The sequence below is a fragment of the Sinocyclocheilus rhinocerous genome, unplaced genomic scaffold (genome assembly GCF_001515625.1).
Source record: "Sinocyclocheilus rhinocerous isolate Xijiao unplaced genomic scaffold, SAMN03320098_v1.1 scaffold2052, whole genome shotgun sequence".
In the NCBI taxonomy this organism is placed as follows: domain Eukaryota; kingdom Metazoa; phylum Chordata; class Actinopteri; order Cypriniformes; family Cyprinidae; genus Sinocyclocheilus; species Sinocyclocheilus rhinocerous.
In genome coordinates, this window is record NW_015664223.1 from 45,233 (window position 1) to 62,313 (window position 17,081).

General features: G+C 33.0%; 1 protein-coding gene across 1 annotated transcript in view; it reads left to right on the plus strand.

The window, feature by feature from the left end:
* Window positions 1–940: 940 nt before the first annotated feature.
* The window catches only part of LOC107730015 (glycine receptor subunit alpha-2-like), a 26,959-nt gene continuing 10,818 nt past the window's right edge, over window positions 941–17,081 (plus strand). Inside the window, exons 1-5 of the mRNA XM_016540762.1 lie at window positions 941–1,137; window positions 2,146–2,279; window positions 7,865–7,932; window positions 9,745–9,968; window positions 16,326–16,408. Coding sequence (XP_016396248.1) covers window positions 1,058–1,137; window positions 2,146–2,279; window positions 7,865–7,932; window positions 9,745–9,968; window positions 16,326–16,408 — 589 coding nt within the window. The 5' untranslated portion in view covers window positions 941–1,057. The remainder of the gene's footprint in view (window positions 1,138–2,145; window positions 2,280–7,864; window positions 7,933–9,744; window positions 9,969–16,325; window positions 16,409–17,081) is intronic.

Consider the following 17,081-nt stretch of genomic DNA (forward strand, 5'->3'; position numbering starts at 1 on the left):
ACAGTACTTCGATTTTACGTCCGATCCAAAACAGAAATCGCTCGGTTACTATGGTTACCGCATTGGCGAATGCAAATTCTGTTCGCGAGCGTCTGTTTTGTGCACATTTTGATGTAATGTAACATTTTTGGTTATGTCGAAATGTTATTGTGATGTATTTGTGATGTTTATATAATATAACAAATTAAATTAAATGTGTATAATAATAATAATAATAAAAAAAATTAAATAAATTATGTGTATAATAATAAAAAATTACAATACTTCGATTTTACGTCCGATCCGAAACAGAAATTGCTCGGGTTGCTATGGTTACCGCGTTGTCAACCGCAAATTCTGTTCGCGAGCGTCTATTTCGCGCACATTTTAATTTAATATTTTTGGTTATGTCGGAATGTTATTTGAAAGCCCTACCAGAATGCATGGAAGAATATGCCTACATACTTTTAAAACAAACATATTGTTTTGAGTTAGGCTACTTCAGGGGCGGAGGGTACAAGCCTTAACTTAACCGAGACTTAATTCGGTGGTTAACTCTTAAAAACTCCCTAAGCATTTCAGATTTTAAAGGGGTCATATGATGCGATTTCATTTTTTCCTTTCTCTTTGGAGTGTTACAAGCTCTTGGTGCATAAAGAAGATCTGTAAAGTGCTCACGATCCGCCACTTCGGATTTGTTGCGCATGCGCACAGAGAGGCGCGGAGCTGTCCAAGTGCTGAACCCGGCGCACAATCCAGCGTCTGTCATCAGAAGAGCTTCTCCAGCGGTGACAGACGCGTCTCACTCTGAAACCACACCGTTTAACGACAGACAGGACTGCATCCGTCATCTCTAATCGCTCGTTCCGTTCCCGCTGCGTCTGATTCGAGCGCAGAATGATTTTAGACGCTTTGGGGACGCGTAACAGCGGATCCGCGGCGTGTCGGTGTCGTTCCTTTCACACTGACGAACCATGAGATTCTGGACTGAAGTGGCTTCACCTGCGGAATCCTCCGGCTGTGTTTTAGCTCGGAATCAAACGCGACTGGCGTTCGTTCAGGGCGCGTTTCTGAGCCCATGGCCAGAGGAATGACTCGCCCTTCTGTAAAACTCCTCACAACTTTACTCGCGTGCTTGATAGAAATGCACAACTTCAGGTACGTGCTTCACTTCTTCAGCTGTTAAAGCAACAGCTGTTTAGGCTTAGAAACAGCTCAATGTTAGTAATACAAGGACGTTTATGAAACGCAAAAGCGCGAGGAGCGTCTCTGATCGTTCTCTTGTAACGCGCGTTGCCATGACAATCAAAGAATGCTCGGATTAAAATCAGAACGTCAGTTCAAATTCAAATTCGAATGCGTGCGGATCAATGAAGATTCCATTCTATTTTTGTGATTCTATAGGTAGAGGAAGCTGGGGTTCGTTGTCACAAGGTCAATATCTCAGTAACTCAGGGTTTTAGTCAGAAATAGCCTAAAATAGCATTGCTCTGTTGATGTCTGAATATCTACTTCAAAACACATTTTAATTAGAATATATTCTGTATCATCCAGTGTCATATTTGTGTAACGTATATTGGTTAATAAGTAGACAAAATAAAACCTCACTGACTTACATGAAGACAAACATCACTACAAAGTAATGAACTGAAACTGTCACACATTTCATTAATTATGATATGACATTTTTGCTGTTTCTTTTATTTGTGTCAATAGTGACAACATGCCCCGCAATGAGGGTCAACTTGTGTTAAATGAACTGTATCTCATTTTCTGAACAACAAAGGCAGACATGATAAATAACTTGTTTGTAGTTCATATTGGTTTGTGTCTATACAGAAATTGACATTCAAACGATATTCAGTGGAGTAAAAGTGTGACAACTAGCCCCGCTCTATTGCCTCAGTTCATTCTCTAGGACAAAGAGCCTCAAGTGCATTGATATAAAATAAAAAAAAGAGATTTTTTTATGATAAATACATTTAATTCTACTTAATTCTATTCTAGAGATGTTAATTTGCCAAGCAGTTTTCTTATTTTATAACATTACCAAAAACAGTTCCGGGAACATTAGTTTATGCCTATAAAAATAATGATAACCATAAAGAACATTAAGAGTGAGTTTCCAAAATAAGTGAATGGTTTGTGATGTTTATTGTGTCTCAGGATAACGGCAGGAAAAGAGTACGAGAGAATAACGGGACGTGAATCTACATCTGCGATGTCTCCCTCGGATTTCCTGGACAAACTGATGGGCAGAACGTCAGGTTACGACGCACGGATAAGACCCAAGTTTAAAGGCATGAAACCGCTGAAAATAAAAAATCACTACACTGCTGTTCTTATGCATGAGATTACAATCAATCAAAACATTCTGATGCTGCTTTATCATAATGTCTCAGATTCAGATTGATTTTTACAAACAATGCTGCAAGTGATTAAAATGTTTAATCGAAATAATAACATGATGCACCTATTCATTAATTGAATCAATTACAAATTAATCACACATCAATTTGGGTTGAGAAATTACCCCCCAAAAAAGATCATTTAATGTCATTAATGTGCTAAATGAGAAAAGCATTGAATAGACATGACAAAAAGTATAGCTTTAAAATGAATATTTTGAAGGTATTACACATAAACCAATGTGGACATAACATTGTTTTCAGAAGCTGCATCTGAAGTGGCATTTACATCGCAATTAGAATTGCATCAATAATGCTATGAGGTCAATGGGTTTTAAATGGACATTAATGGGTTAAAAAATTGAATATTGAAATATGAAGTGATTTAAAAAGAAAATGAAATGATACTGAAAATATGAAATAAAACTGCCCAGTAGGTGGTCTCAATGAGCGAATCACTGAATCATTGGCTCACTTGATTCATTCAGTGAGGGCCACCTCTGATCAGGCAATGACTTGTAAGACACTATACATCTATGCTGCCTTCAAAAATCCATCAGATGAAGCTCAGATGTGAAGCTGACATTGGATTCGGATATGCCTTCATACCTTGAAATGTGTCTTCTGAAGGCAGCATTTTCCAGTTTTCGGACACAGCCGAGACAAGCAACTTGTCTTTATCAACGTATCACTGAATCATTGCCTCACTAGATTTGATTAAATGGCTGCTTCGGTCAGAAACGAAGCAAGTGACTGTCTTGCTTTATGAAGGAGTCACTGAATCATTGTCTCGCTCGATTCATTCAAACGGCTCATTTGATCAGAAACAAAAAACAAGCGACAGTCCTTATGAAGGAGTCACTGAATCATTACCTCATTCAATTCGTTCAAACAGCTGATTCATTCAGAAATAAAGCAAGCGACTGTCTTTATGAATAAGTCACTGAATCACTGATTCACTTGATTCGTTCAAAAATGTGGATTCATTAGAGGCGCTCAACAGTTCTGCTGTGACAAAAACCCATATAGTGTGATTTTTTTGCACTCGTATCTTGAATTTTAGGCTCATATAACTGCATTCTAATAGGCTTCATCACGCAGTCAGTCGTCCTGCATCACGTTCATCAGCAACTGCATCAATGTAGGATGACGTAGAGTCTGGGCTGTGTTTCACTAAAGTATCATAAGCTTAAAGGGTTAGTTCAGCCAAAAATGAAAATTAGGCTGCGTTTTACTCACCCCCGAGGCATCCTAGGTGTATATGACTTTCTTCTTTCAGACGAATCCAGTCGGAGTTATATTAAAAAGTGTCTTTGATCTTTCAAGCTGTTTAATTGCACTCAGCAGGTGTTGCATGCATCAGTCCAAATGAAGTGAAATAAAAAGCACCCATCCATAAATAAAAAGTGTCTCACACGGCTCCAGGGGGTGAACAAAGGCCTTCTGTAGCGAATCCATGCGTTTTTGTAAGAAAAATATCCATATTCAAAACGTAATAATCACTTTAATGTTTTACTCACCCCCGAGGCATCCTAGGTGTATATGACTTTCTTCTTTCAGACGAATCCAGTCGGAGTTATATTAAAAAGTGTCTTTGATCTTTCAAGCTGTTTAATTGCACTCAGCAGGTGTTGCATGCATCAGTCCAAATGAAGTGAAATAAAAAGCACCCATCCATAAATAAAAAGTGTCTCACACGGCTCCAGGGGGTGAACAAAGGTCTTCTGTAGCGAGGCTACACCTAGGATGCCTCGGGGGTGAGTAAAACGCAGTTTTGGGTGAACTAACCACTTAAGTACATCATAGACCCATTGAAACCAATAGAGCTACGGTCAACTTAGGCTTACGATGCTTTAGGCGGTGCATTAAATGCATTTTAACATGCTATTTTTTCCATAATTAATTGGATCAAATGAACTCATTGAAACATGTTCCGTCAACCATCAGCTTTACACTTACATCTCACGCACACATCTCACCACAATATAAAAAAACAAGAAATTATTCATGCATAAATTATCTAAATATATAAATTGTTTTAAGAATATAATTCAGTAACTCATTTGTTAAAATTAGTTAATGCATTAGTTAACATTGAGCAAAATATCTGTATAGCTATTAATCTTTTTAATAGTCAAATACAATTGTTCATTGTTTGCTCATGATAGTTCACAGTGAAATAACTAATGTTAGCTAAGATTAATAAAGGTTGTAGAAGTATTGTTTATTGATCGTTCATGCTAATAATGTAGTTTCTTGTCATTTTTTTATATTTTGTGCCACAAAAACACCACTAATTATTAATTTTTTTCTTTTTAGGATATTTTACTGTCTTATCCTCATCAGTAGACACAGTGTTTTTAACTGTATTACTATAATGTAATGTACTATAAATGTAATACAATGTTTTTAATTGAAATCTGCATAATTGATTAATGTCACAATGCAAATCTTAATATATGCTACATTTTCTATTATTTCTCTGTTGTTGTTTTTTTTTCTACATTTAGGATGTAATGTGCATAATTGATTACATTAATTTTACAATGCAAAAAATAGCTATAGGGTTAATTTTCCTTATGCAGAATATAGTTAATTATTTGTTTTTGTTTTAAGTACAGCAGTAAGGATTTAGTATGAGTAATTGTTGGATATGGATAATTGTTAAAATTAACTGAAAAAAAATCCTAATATAGGCTTAATTTTCTTTATGCAAAATATAATTCATTATTTCTTTGTTGATTTTTAGGTGAAATATGCCTGAGACACATAATTGACTATATAAAATTTCATCACTTGAAATAAAATAAATTCGTTTCAGCTGGCAACATTTTTTATTTCATTTAGTTTAACTTGAAGTGCAAGTAAAAAACTAAAAGTTATATTATATGTGACCCTGCAGCACAAAAGCAGTCTTAAGTCGCTGGGGTATATTTGTAGCAATAGCCAACAATACATTGTATGGGTCAAAATTATTGATTTTTCTTTTATGCCAAAAATCATTAGGATATTAAGTAAAGATTATGTTCCATGAAGTTATTTTGTAAATGTCCTACCATAAATATATCAAAACTTAATTATTGATTAGTAATATGCATTGCTAAGAGCTTCATTTGAACAACTTTAAAGATGATTTTCTCAATATTTAGATTGTTTTTTTGCACGCTTCCAGATGATGCATACATCTCAGTTTCACAAAATTGACCCTTATGACTGGTTTTGTGCTCCAGGGTCACAAATGATATATGTTGAAACATATATGTTATATATTATGTTACTGTATAAAACAGTATCTTGATACTAAATAACACTGGTACAACTTCTCACTATATTCCTATATTCCAAATAAAGTCATCTGCTCATGCAATACTGAGAAGGTTTCTATAAGAGGAACTAGTTTTACTTCAGTGTATTTTGGAAGTGAATGGTGTCTGTCAAAGGATCGAGTAATTCGTCTGCGTTCATCTGCTGTGTTATTTAACAGTCTCTTACTTTATTTGTTTCGGAGCAGTATCTGAAGGACGCTATTACCGCGTCTGTCTGTTTCTCCTCGGCTCTCCAGCAGACGAGCGCCAGCTTTGATTCAGCTCAGTTTGGTGTGGATGTGTTTGTGCCCAGGAGTGATTAAAACACAATCTTGTTAGAAAACATTCACGAGGTTCAAAATTCCTCCGAGGCGCATCGAATGGATTATTTTTAGAACGCTGCACCTAGAGAACCTTAATAAACTCCTTTCATGATTTTTAACATGCATGACAGGCTACAATCTGCTCAAAAAACCAGGCTGTAGCGATATATAGTCACAATCTATTACAATGCTTTACTTCTTGCATTGAATATTTTCGATCTACATTAACCATTTCAGAGCAAACGCATACATGTTAAAATATTGACACGGATTCATTTAGCAGAAGTGAGTTACTAGTGAGGGATACAACAGAAATGAAGAAACTGTGAAGTGTAGACAAGGATTATAACTATAAAAAGGCAATCAGTATACAGTATTTGAGTTACGATACTGTACGAGGATGCTTTCAATTGATCAGAAGTGACAGTAAAGCAGGGTTTTTATTGTTAACTAAAAATAAAACTTGCAAATTTAGTAAAAGCTGAAATAAAATATTAGAGTTAAATATATAATGAAAATTCATTAATTCATATTCATTAATATAATGAATATTACAGTTGCATGTATAATCAAATATTGTCAAAAGGTAGTTAATGTACATTATTTCAGTTACGTGATAGTGCAAGGATGCATTAAATTGATCAAAAGTGACAGTAAAGCAGGGGTTATTATTTTTATTTAAAAATAAAACTATTAAAACATTTTTGCTAATCGAAATAGATGTAGAAATAAAACATTAAATGAAAAGCTATATGAAAATTAGAAATGTTAATTTAACTAAATTAAATTAAGGCACTTAAATGATAAACTGGAAATAAATAAAACTAGATCTGAAACTGAAATATATATATTAAAAAAAATAAATAAAATGACAAAAGTACATAAATCCTAAAAAGAAAAAAAGGTTATATAAATAAAAACAAATTCAAAATAGTATTAAAAACTATGGTAGTATATAAATAATACTAAAATAACTCTGCAGTAAAGACATTTATAATGTTACAAAAGATTTCTATTTCAAATAAATGCTGTTCTTCTGAACTTTCTATTCATCTGTGAATCCTGAAAAATAAAATGTATCATGGTTTCCACAAAAATATTGTGCAGCACGACTGTTTTCAACATTGATAATAATCAGAAATGTTTCTTGAGCAGCAAATCAGCATATTAGAATGATTTCTGAAGATCACGTGACACTGAAGACTGGAGTAATGACGCTGAAAATTCAGCTTTGAACTAATATGCTTTTGTGAAGCACTACCATTCAAAAGTTGTTTTATTTTTTAAAGAAATTAATACTTTTATTCATCGAGGACGCATTAAATCGATCAAAAGTGACAGTGAAGACATTTATAATGTTACATAAGATTACTATTTCAAATAAATGCTGTCCTTCTGGACTTTCTATTCATCTGTGAATCCTGGAAAATAAAATGTATCACAGTTTCCACAAAAATATTGTGCAGCACGACTGTTTTCAACATTGATAATAATCAGAAATGTTTCTTATAAATCAGCATATTAGAATGATTTCTGAAGATCATGTGACACTGAAGACTGGAGTAATGATGCTGAAAATACAGCTGCGCATCACAGAAATACATTACAGTTTAACACATATTCACATAGAAAACAGCTGTTTTACATTCTAATAATATTTCAGATTTTTGACTATATTTTTAATCAAATAAATGCAGCCCTGCTGAGCAGAAGAGACTAAATCTTACCAACCCCAAAGCTTTGAATGCTACTACATGTCATCTGAATGGTGAACTCAGTGGCTTAACATGTGAACGTTGCTGAATTATTTGCTATTTAACATCATGTTGTTCTTATTTGTCGTCTGCAGGTCCTCCTGTGAACGTCACGTGTAATATATTCATCAACAGCTTCGGCTCAGTGACAGAAACCACTATGGTGAGTGTTTGTCGTTTACTTTGCTAAAAGGAATTATTATCCATTTACTGTTCTTACTGTTGCAAATCATCTCTAATCAACACTTTCCAATCAATCACATGAATAAAATCCAATAAAGAAGTGAGCTCTGAAAACAAGATTTCACCTTCCACTGACGCTGTACTGAAACATTCCCTCAGTGCTCCTTGTTCTACACACACTGGCATTAAAGCGCTTTAGTCTTAATAACTCAGACGGAGAACGAAGCTCTGGATCTGAATTCAGATCGATTAGAGTCACGTTTGGAGATTTCCAGACGTAAACAATTCCCAGCTCGCATGCTTCTTTCCCAAGGAATATTCCTGAAATCCATCTCCAGTGGATATTAAACACGAGCACCAGAGACGCTGCTTTGATCAAATGCTAATTTTGTTGACATGTTTCTGATGATCATTCTTAAGCAGCCAGTCATACAAGTCCACTAATCAACTCTACAGAGAATACTAAATACCACTAGAGCTTGATGATTTTGGACAAAACAACATTAAAATGATGTGAAAAAACACTACATTTAATTTATGATTTTATATATTTCATTGCTTTCTAAAATAATGATTTCTTAAAATAATGTAATGCATCTGGAGTATTTACTTTTGTGTCATAATTCTAATAACTAGAATATATTTAGATCTATATATATATAGACAGATGTATAAAATATATTTAAAATATTTAAAAAATTTGTTTTTATTTTTCATGTATGAAATATAAATTGTATAAATGTATATATATATATGCGTAAATATTTTAAAATACATTTATACAATTTATAATATTTTTATACATATATATAATACATTGTTAACTGTAATAAAATGCTGTTAATGCATTTTAAAGAAAATGCGCACACTAAATGATGCTACTTATCTTTATATTTCGGCAGTTAATTAGCTTGATTATTATAGGCTTTTTGTAATGCCATTATTTGCTTGTAATGAATGGAACAAAAAGTCTGGCTAATATATTCGTCCAACAGCATTTTCACAGAGCTTTGTCTAATGAAAACCTTGAATGGCATTGGATTTCTCTAGTTAAGCTAAACTTTGAACAAAAGCACACAGAAATGCTTATAAAGTCACTGAATGGCTTTGCTCTACATGTTATGATGAAGTGAAAGGGTTAGTTCACCCCAAAAAATGAAAATTCTGATCTTGATTGAACTGCTTTTGTAGTTTTAATAATCAATTTATTTGTAATAAACACACTGAAGTGATTTTTACATTTGATTATTCGTTTTTCTTACTTGAATGCTTTTGTTTAGATTCGTGCACTCGGCCTGTTTGATTCTTTCTTATATTTGTTCTACTGTTGTTGCTTTTTTTTGCATCTGTTCTTATGTTCTTTGATCTAACAAAGATCAAATAAAAAATGGCTATGTTGTGATTATTAGTATAGTAATTAATAGGAAGGAAGGAAGTGGAGAAAACAATGCAATTTTGCTGGTGATTTTGTTTTGGAACCTTCAGAAAACTTCATCTTGAGTTTTTTAGAACTGACTTCGTCGACTTCAGACGGCTGTAGCTCAGGCTTTTTTTTGTCCGATTCCAACAAATCAAATGTGAGCCTGCAGCACAAAAGCAGTGTTAAGTCGCTGGGGTATATTTGTAGCAATAGCCAACAATACATTGTATGGGTCAAAATTATACATTTTTCTTTTATGCCAAAAATCATTAGGATATTAAGTAAAGATCATGTTCCATGAAGATATTTTGTAAATGTCTCGCCTTGGCACGGACGATCATTGAAACGCCGGTGACTGTACTCGCGTCTCAGGACTACAGGGTGAACATCTTCCTGCGGCAGAAGTGGAACGACCCTCGGCTGGCCTACAGCGAGTATCCCGACTCCTCTCTGGATCTGGACCCGTCCATGCTGGACTCCATCTGGAAACCAGACCTGTTCTTCGCCAACGAGAAGGGAGCCAACTTCCACGACGTCACGACGGAAAACAAGCTCCTGAGGATCTTCAAGGATGGGACCGTCCTGTACAGCATCAGGTATGAAGACGTATTAACTCTATACGAACACTTATAAGTCTACTGCATGCCTTCTGATTGATAGTTCAGAGTCTTTTATCCAGTAATTGTACAAACGTCCAGCTTCAGCTGGAGCTTCTCGTGTGTTTCTGCTGTGAATCTGGACTGGTTTTTATCAAGTAAAGGTCAGAATAACTGCAGTAATATCTCCAGATGAACACTTACTGGACTGAAGCAGCTCAGCTTTACTTGATTCTCCATCAATCATGTTTTAGAGTCTCAAATCTGATCCTCAGGATCTTTTGAGGAGCGTTTGTTTCCAGAAGCTTTACTTTCACTGTTCCTCAGCGGAGGAATGATCTTCACAAGCCTCCAGAACATCTCACATCTTCTGAGGAGCCTTTATTTCTTCAGCTCTCAATCACTGCATTATATGTTTGGAGCATTTCACTCTCATTTTACTGAGACAGATTACTGATTACTGCAGATATAGAGCGACCACTGATATTTAGATCACTTTATGTCAGTATCTGCTGCACTGTTAGAAACATCTCACTAATTTACATTACAAGCAGCAGAATATCATCATATAAATATCAGCATCTGCAGAAAATTCAGATTTTTGTTCAGATTGAGTCTCTTTATAAAAGTTTTTTCTTTATATTCTCACTATATCAGACTATATGAGCCATAAAAACCTGATGGATCAAAAATGGTACAACATATAAAACACATATGCAAACTTTTTTTTAAACTTCTTTTATATTTTGTGTAAAGTTTTCAAAAATTGTTTATTTCTCTGACTTTCATATCTCAGGCATTTCAGGGTTAAATCTGGAGCAGATCTTCATATTTTTAAAAAAAAATTTAAATTTAAATTTAAATTGATTTGTTTCGTTTGATCAAACAGAATGAATGTTTTAGAAGAACAAAAACTAATTAACAGCACAAAATATTTAAATAATGTTTAAAACCAAAATTACTAAAACTAAAATTAAAATGAAAGAAATAAAACTAAATGATAAATAAATATTAGATGAAAAAACTTAAACCTAAAATATTTCAAATGTTGCCCTGGCAACTGAAATTAAATTTAAATAAAAATAAAATATAAATAATGTTTAAAACCAAAATGACTAAAACTAAAATTAAAATGAAAGAAATAAAACTAAATGATAAATAAATATTAGATGAAAAAACTTAAACCTAAAATATTTCAAATGTTGCCCTGGCAACTGAAATTAAATTTAAATAAAAATAAAATATAAAATTTTAAGTTGAAGTACTAAAATGACTAAAACTGAAATAAAAATTAATTAAAGCTAAATAGAAATATTTAAAAATGAATAAAAATGATAAAAGCACAAAATTAAAATGAAAGCTGAAATAAACTATATAAATGATGAAAAACTTAAACGAAATAAGAAATGTTGCTTTAGCCACTAACTGAAACAAAAGACGTTTAAGTTAAAGTACTAAAACTGAAAAAAAAATTTTTTTTTAAATCTAATAAAAATGACAAAAGCACATAACAAAATGACTAAACTAAAATTAAAATGAAAGCTGAAATAAAAAATCTAAATACAAGATTAAAAACTAAACAAAATGAGAAATGTTGCCTTTTCAACTAACTGAAAATAAGCTCAAATTGAAAAACAAAAATGACAAAAACTAAAATAAATAAAAATTGATGAAAGCTAATAGATTTAAAACAAAAAGAGACACAAAAGCACAAATAATGGAAAACTTACACTTAAACTTAAGCAAAAATAGAAGTGTTGCCTTGGCAACTGACTGAAATATAACCAAGCGGCAACCTCCCGCTCTCTCATGAAGCCAACACGGAAGTGACTTAAACTGTAATTCGTCAACTGGCCGCTAGAGGCTGGCTGCAAAAGGGAGTCAATCCCATAGACTCCCCAAAGTTAAAATGCCCGACTTTACAGCAGAAAAAAACATGTTTACAGCCTGGTTCAAAAAATGATTTTGGTCTATATAGCTAATTTTGCCCTTCATGACAACCTCGAGGGGGTGAATTTTTTTTATAACTCAGCCGTTTAAATTATATTAAGCCTTAAAGTTTACTTTTGAGTAAACTTTAAGTGACAGTTAAAGTCACTTGAGTGACAGGTGGATTGCCGCTGCCGTCACCACCGTCGAGCTAGGTGGGCGTGGCTTCAGCAACCATGTTTTGTACCTTTTTTGAACCTTTTTGTCCAACACTTTTTTTTGGCTTATGACTCTTTAATGAGGACTTTAAGAAAAATCTTTACTGGAAAAAAGAATCGGAAAAATACATCCATAACTAATGCTGCAAAAGTGTATAAAACAGGATAATTTCAGAGATAAAAAAAATATATATATATATATTAAAATTCTGTAATTATTAATCATTATTTTCCATTGTATGCATGTTCCAACACTTCATGACTTACCTTTTGTCCATGGGACACAACAAAAGAAGTGTAGCTGAATATTGACCCAACTCTTTTCCTTAAAAACACTGACCACAGGCTTTCAATATAAACATTTTGAAAATAAAATCTATTTTCTATCAAATGAAAGCTTATGGTGACAAGGTACTCTGAAGTGCCAGAAAAAACCCCATTAAAGTTCCATAACAAGTTCATGCAACTCTATTTTACACCATAGTCCCCTAAAGCAGCTGTGTGTGAGAAACAGATCGAAATGTACAACCAGTCTGAGTACACCCTGCAATTATGCCATCTGAGGCTAATTTCAAAGATTATAAAATATATCTTTTATCCTAAGGCAAAATCAGCAGTTTTGGACGGCTGAGCGTGACATGCTCACTGATGGCTGATTAATTTTAGCCATTGATGTAGTTTAATGAAGAACCAAGCATGACAATTAATTACATGTGTGTATGAGAGATCACAATGAAAAAAAAAAAGTGAGAGAAGCACAGCTGAAACTGTTTTAGACTAGCTTAAAGAGATTGTAAAAATTTTTTTTAATTCTCATCATTTGTTCGCCTGCCTGTTGTTCCAAACCTGATTTTCTTTCTCCTGTGTAGATGCTGATGAAGAAAATGTCTCAGTGTTTATGTAGCTATATATAATGATAGTGGAGGACCAGTGTTGTTTGGACCATAATGTTTTTCTTTTGTGTTCCACAGAAGGAATAAAGTCATTCAGGTTTGGAACAATAACATTATTTATCATTCTCTTTGTGTTACGACTGTACTATCAAAATTACAGTGCATGGCCACTTTTGCACCCACACACTTAGCCAATACACTTTGACTCTGTCTTGTTTCCTTTCTTCTGTTCATTTCCAGGCAAAATCTGCTTTATTGCCAACATTACCACAGAGGGATTTGAGAAAATGTCGAAACAGATGTGGACTAGTAACTAAAACTTAATTTAAAACAGTTTAAATAAGGAGGGAAAAGTATGCCTTTGCTTTTAGAAAATATATCTTTTTATTTGAAGACTTGGAATATATTTATAGTTTTTTGTCCCTTTTTCTGAAACTTGAAAGCCTACAAGTCAGTGTGTGTATTGTAGTATGGAAAAGTGCAGCATTAAAGGGTTAGTTCACCCAAAAATGAAAATTCTGTCATTAATTACCCACATGTTATTTCAAACCCGTAAGACCTCCGCTCATCCTCGGAACACAAATAATATATTTTTGATGAAATCCAAGAGCTCTCTGACCCTCCATAGACAGCAATGTATCTGATACATTCAAGGCTCAGAAAGGTAGTAAGGACATTGTTAAAATAGTCCATGTGACATCAGTGGTTCAAATTTAATTTTATGAGAAAAGAATACTTTTTGTGCACAAAGAAAACAGAAATATCGACTTTATTTAACAATTCTAATATACGTTTCTGGGCCTGGGAATGTTTCAGTTACATTGCTATCTATGGAGGGTCAGAGAGCTCTCGTTTTTTGATTTCATTAAAGTAATTAATGATTATATCATTAATAATCGAGTAATTAATGACAGAATTTTCATTTCTGGGTGAAATAACTCTAACCCTAAACGTTCTCCATTTCCCACAGAAGAAAGTCATATGGCTTTGAAGCAATGAGTAAATATTGACAAGAATTAGTGTGAACTGAATATTTTAAGACACTTATAGTAATTACATGTCAATTGCAATTAAATGAAAATGTATTAAATCTAAATCAATGGAATTAGCTGAATTTTAGACTGCTCTTTGACCCACTTTAGCAGGACTTAAGAATCCTTTATATGTAATTTCACAGTTACTTCTGTTTGAAAAATACTGCAATCTGAAATGTAATACTGAAAATTGTATGTCATGTATTTAACAAGCGGCAACCTCCCGCTCTCTCTCGTGAAACCAACAAGGAAGTGACTAAAACTGCAATTCATCGACTGGCCGCTAGAGGCTGGCTGCAAAAGGGAGTCAATCCCATAGACTCCCCATGTTAAAATGCCCAAATTTACAGCTGAAAAAAAAGTGTTTACAGCCTGGTACAAAAAGTGGTTTTGGTCTATATAGCTAATTTTGCCCTTCATGACAACTGTGAGGGGGGTGAATTTTTTTATAACTCATCCGTTTAAATTATATTAAGCCTTAAAGTTCTGCATAATTAAGGGCGTGGCCACTTGAGTGACAGGTGGATTGCCGCTGCTGTCACCACCGTCGAGCTAGGTGGGCGTGGTTTTAGAAACCAGCTCACGCCTCTTTGCCCATTTTCGATTATCCGGGAGTGACGCGCGGTGACGTGCTGCCAAGATGGCGACAGCCGCCTCCGCCCACTTTAGGCTTCAAAAACCTCTTCAGGAACCTACGGGTGACGTCACAGACACTACGTCCATGTTTTTATAGTCTATGAATGTAACAAGTGTAAGCTGAAGTACTAAAACAAACCAAATAAGAGCAGAAGACATCAAATTCATCTGATAATAAAGCTGTTCACTCTTCTGCACTGATGGGATATGTTTGTCACATAGTAAGAGACGTTCAGCGATTCACTCAGCAGCAAAAACACAAGAGAACGACTGAAGTCAGGATCAGTTAAAGCTTGCTCAAGAGCCTGATGATCGGCGCTTATTTACAATCATCTCAGTTGAAGCTGAAGCTCGAGCGCAGGACTGGCTTTAAAGCATTCAAAGAGCAAAACGCTGAACATACAGGCCTGTGTGACACTGAACTAAAACCATTCCATTAATCCAAATAAAGCTGAAATAAAAGAACATATCAATATTAGATGAAAAACTTACTTAAAAAACTTAAATTAGAATTGTTGCCATGGCAACTAAAATTAAATTGAAGTATAATAAAATAAAACATTTTATGTTGAAGTACTAAAATTACTAAAATAAAAATAACAAAATAAAAATAAATTAAGGAAATATAAAAAAAAACGAATAAAAGTGACAAAAGCACAAAAAGCTATTAAAATAAAAGCTAAATAGAAATATTAAAAAAAGAGATTAAAACAGCTTAATATTAAAAATAATTATAGAATCTAAAATCGAAATGAAAGCTAAATAGAAACATAAAACAAGGAATAAAAATGACAAAAGCACATGAAATTACTGAAAGTACAGTTAAAATGAAAGCTGAAATAAAATATTAATATTGGATGAAAAACTAAAAAAAAACAAAAACAAATGAAAACTGAAATAAAAGTTGAAGTAATAAGATTACTACAACTAAAACTGAAATAAAACAAATGAAAGCATATAAGAAAAAACTAATAAGAATGCACAAAGGCACAAATTAATAAAACCAAACATCTAAAAAATAAAAGGTAATTCAAAATATTAATAAATACTATAATAGTATATAAATACAAAAATAACACTAACATATTGAAAAAATGGCATTGTTTCATTTATAATCTAACTTAAGTTTTAGAATGTTTATGAAAAGTTATAGCACAAAATAAATCATAAATCTCTCAGATTGTGCTCTATTTATAGTCTTAAAGATGCGATGCTCTTTGCATCTCAAGTCATGCTGAAGAACATCAGGTCTAGTTCTCAAATGGCATTGAGTTAAACAGAATGCAAAACAGAAATATTTTACTATAGTGCTCAAACAATAGTAAAATCGTATGTATAAATCGAAGCTTTTCTCTTCACTAGTGATTCGAGCGAACACGAGCCCTGAACAGATCTCTTATCGTAAATCCACATGTTTATTTTGAAAACGAGCTGATATGACGCTGTCCTAGTTTTCATAAATGCTGTTTCTATAAATCACAAGCCATCAGCTCTGAATTCATGCATAAGTCATAGATCGGCCGAGGACTGAGCTTGCAGGTGTTTCTCAGATGAACTCGTCTAACATTAAACACTGCAGTCACATGAATCAGGTCTGATATTATAATGATATTATATAACGCAGTGTGTCTGTCACGTTGTCTGTAGGTTGACGTTAATATTGTCCTGCCCGATGGATCTGAAGAACTTCCCGATGGACGTACAGACCTGCACCATGCAGCTGGAGAGCTGTGCGTACTTCATGCATCCAGCTTCTCATTTTCATTTGACTCTTTTAATGTTTCAGACATTTGGTTGTTGTGTTTTTGTCGGTTTTATTAATGTCTATATTGTTTATATTACTTCTCATTTCAATTTTTGTTTCATTATTTTTAGTTTTACCATATTTTTTAATATTTTTACTCAGTTTTATTTTTATATTTTCTGTTTAAACTTTAATTTTAGATAACGGTTTTTGTTGGTTTTATTAGTGGCTATATTGTTTTTATCATTTTTTATTTCAGTTTTTAGTTATTTTTAGTTTTACAATATTTGTTGATATTTTTGATCAGTTTTACTTTATTTTTTGTCTTTTCATTATAATTTTAGTTCGTTTTAGACATTTTGTTGTGCTTTTTTGTTGTTTTTTTTAAACATGTCTATATAGTTTATTATTTTTTATTTCAGTTTTGTTTAGTTATTTTTATTTTGAATTAGTTTCTTATATTTGCCATTTTTATTTTAATTTTAGTTAAAATTGTAGTCATTTTATTGTGTATTTTTGTCAGTTTTTTTAGTGTTTTTTTATCATGTCTACATAATTATTATTTTTTTTTTCTATTTCAGTTTTTTTGTTATTTTTAATTTTATGATATTTATTAATGTTTTGAATTAGTATTTTTTTTTTTATAGTTTTATGACATT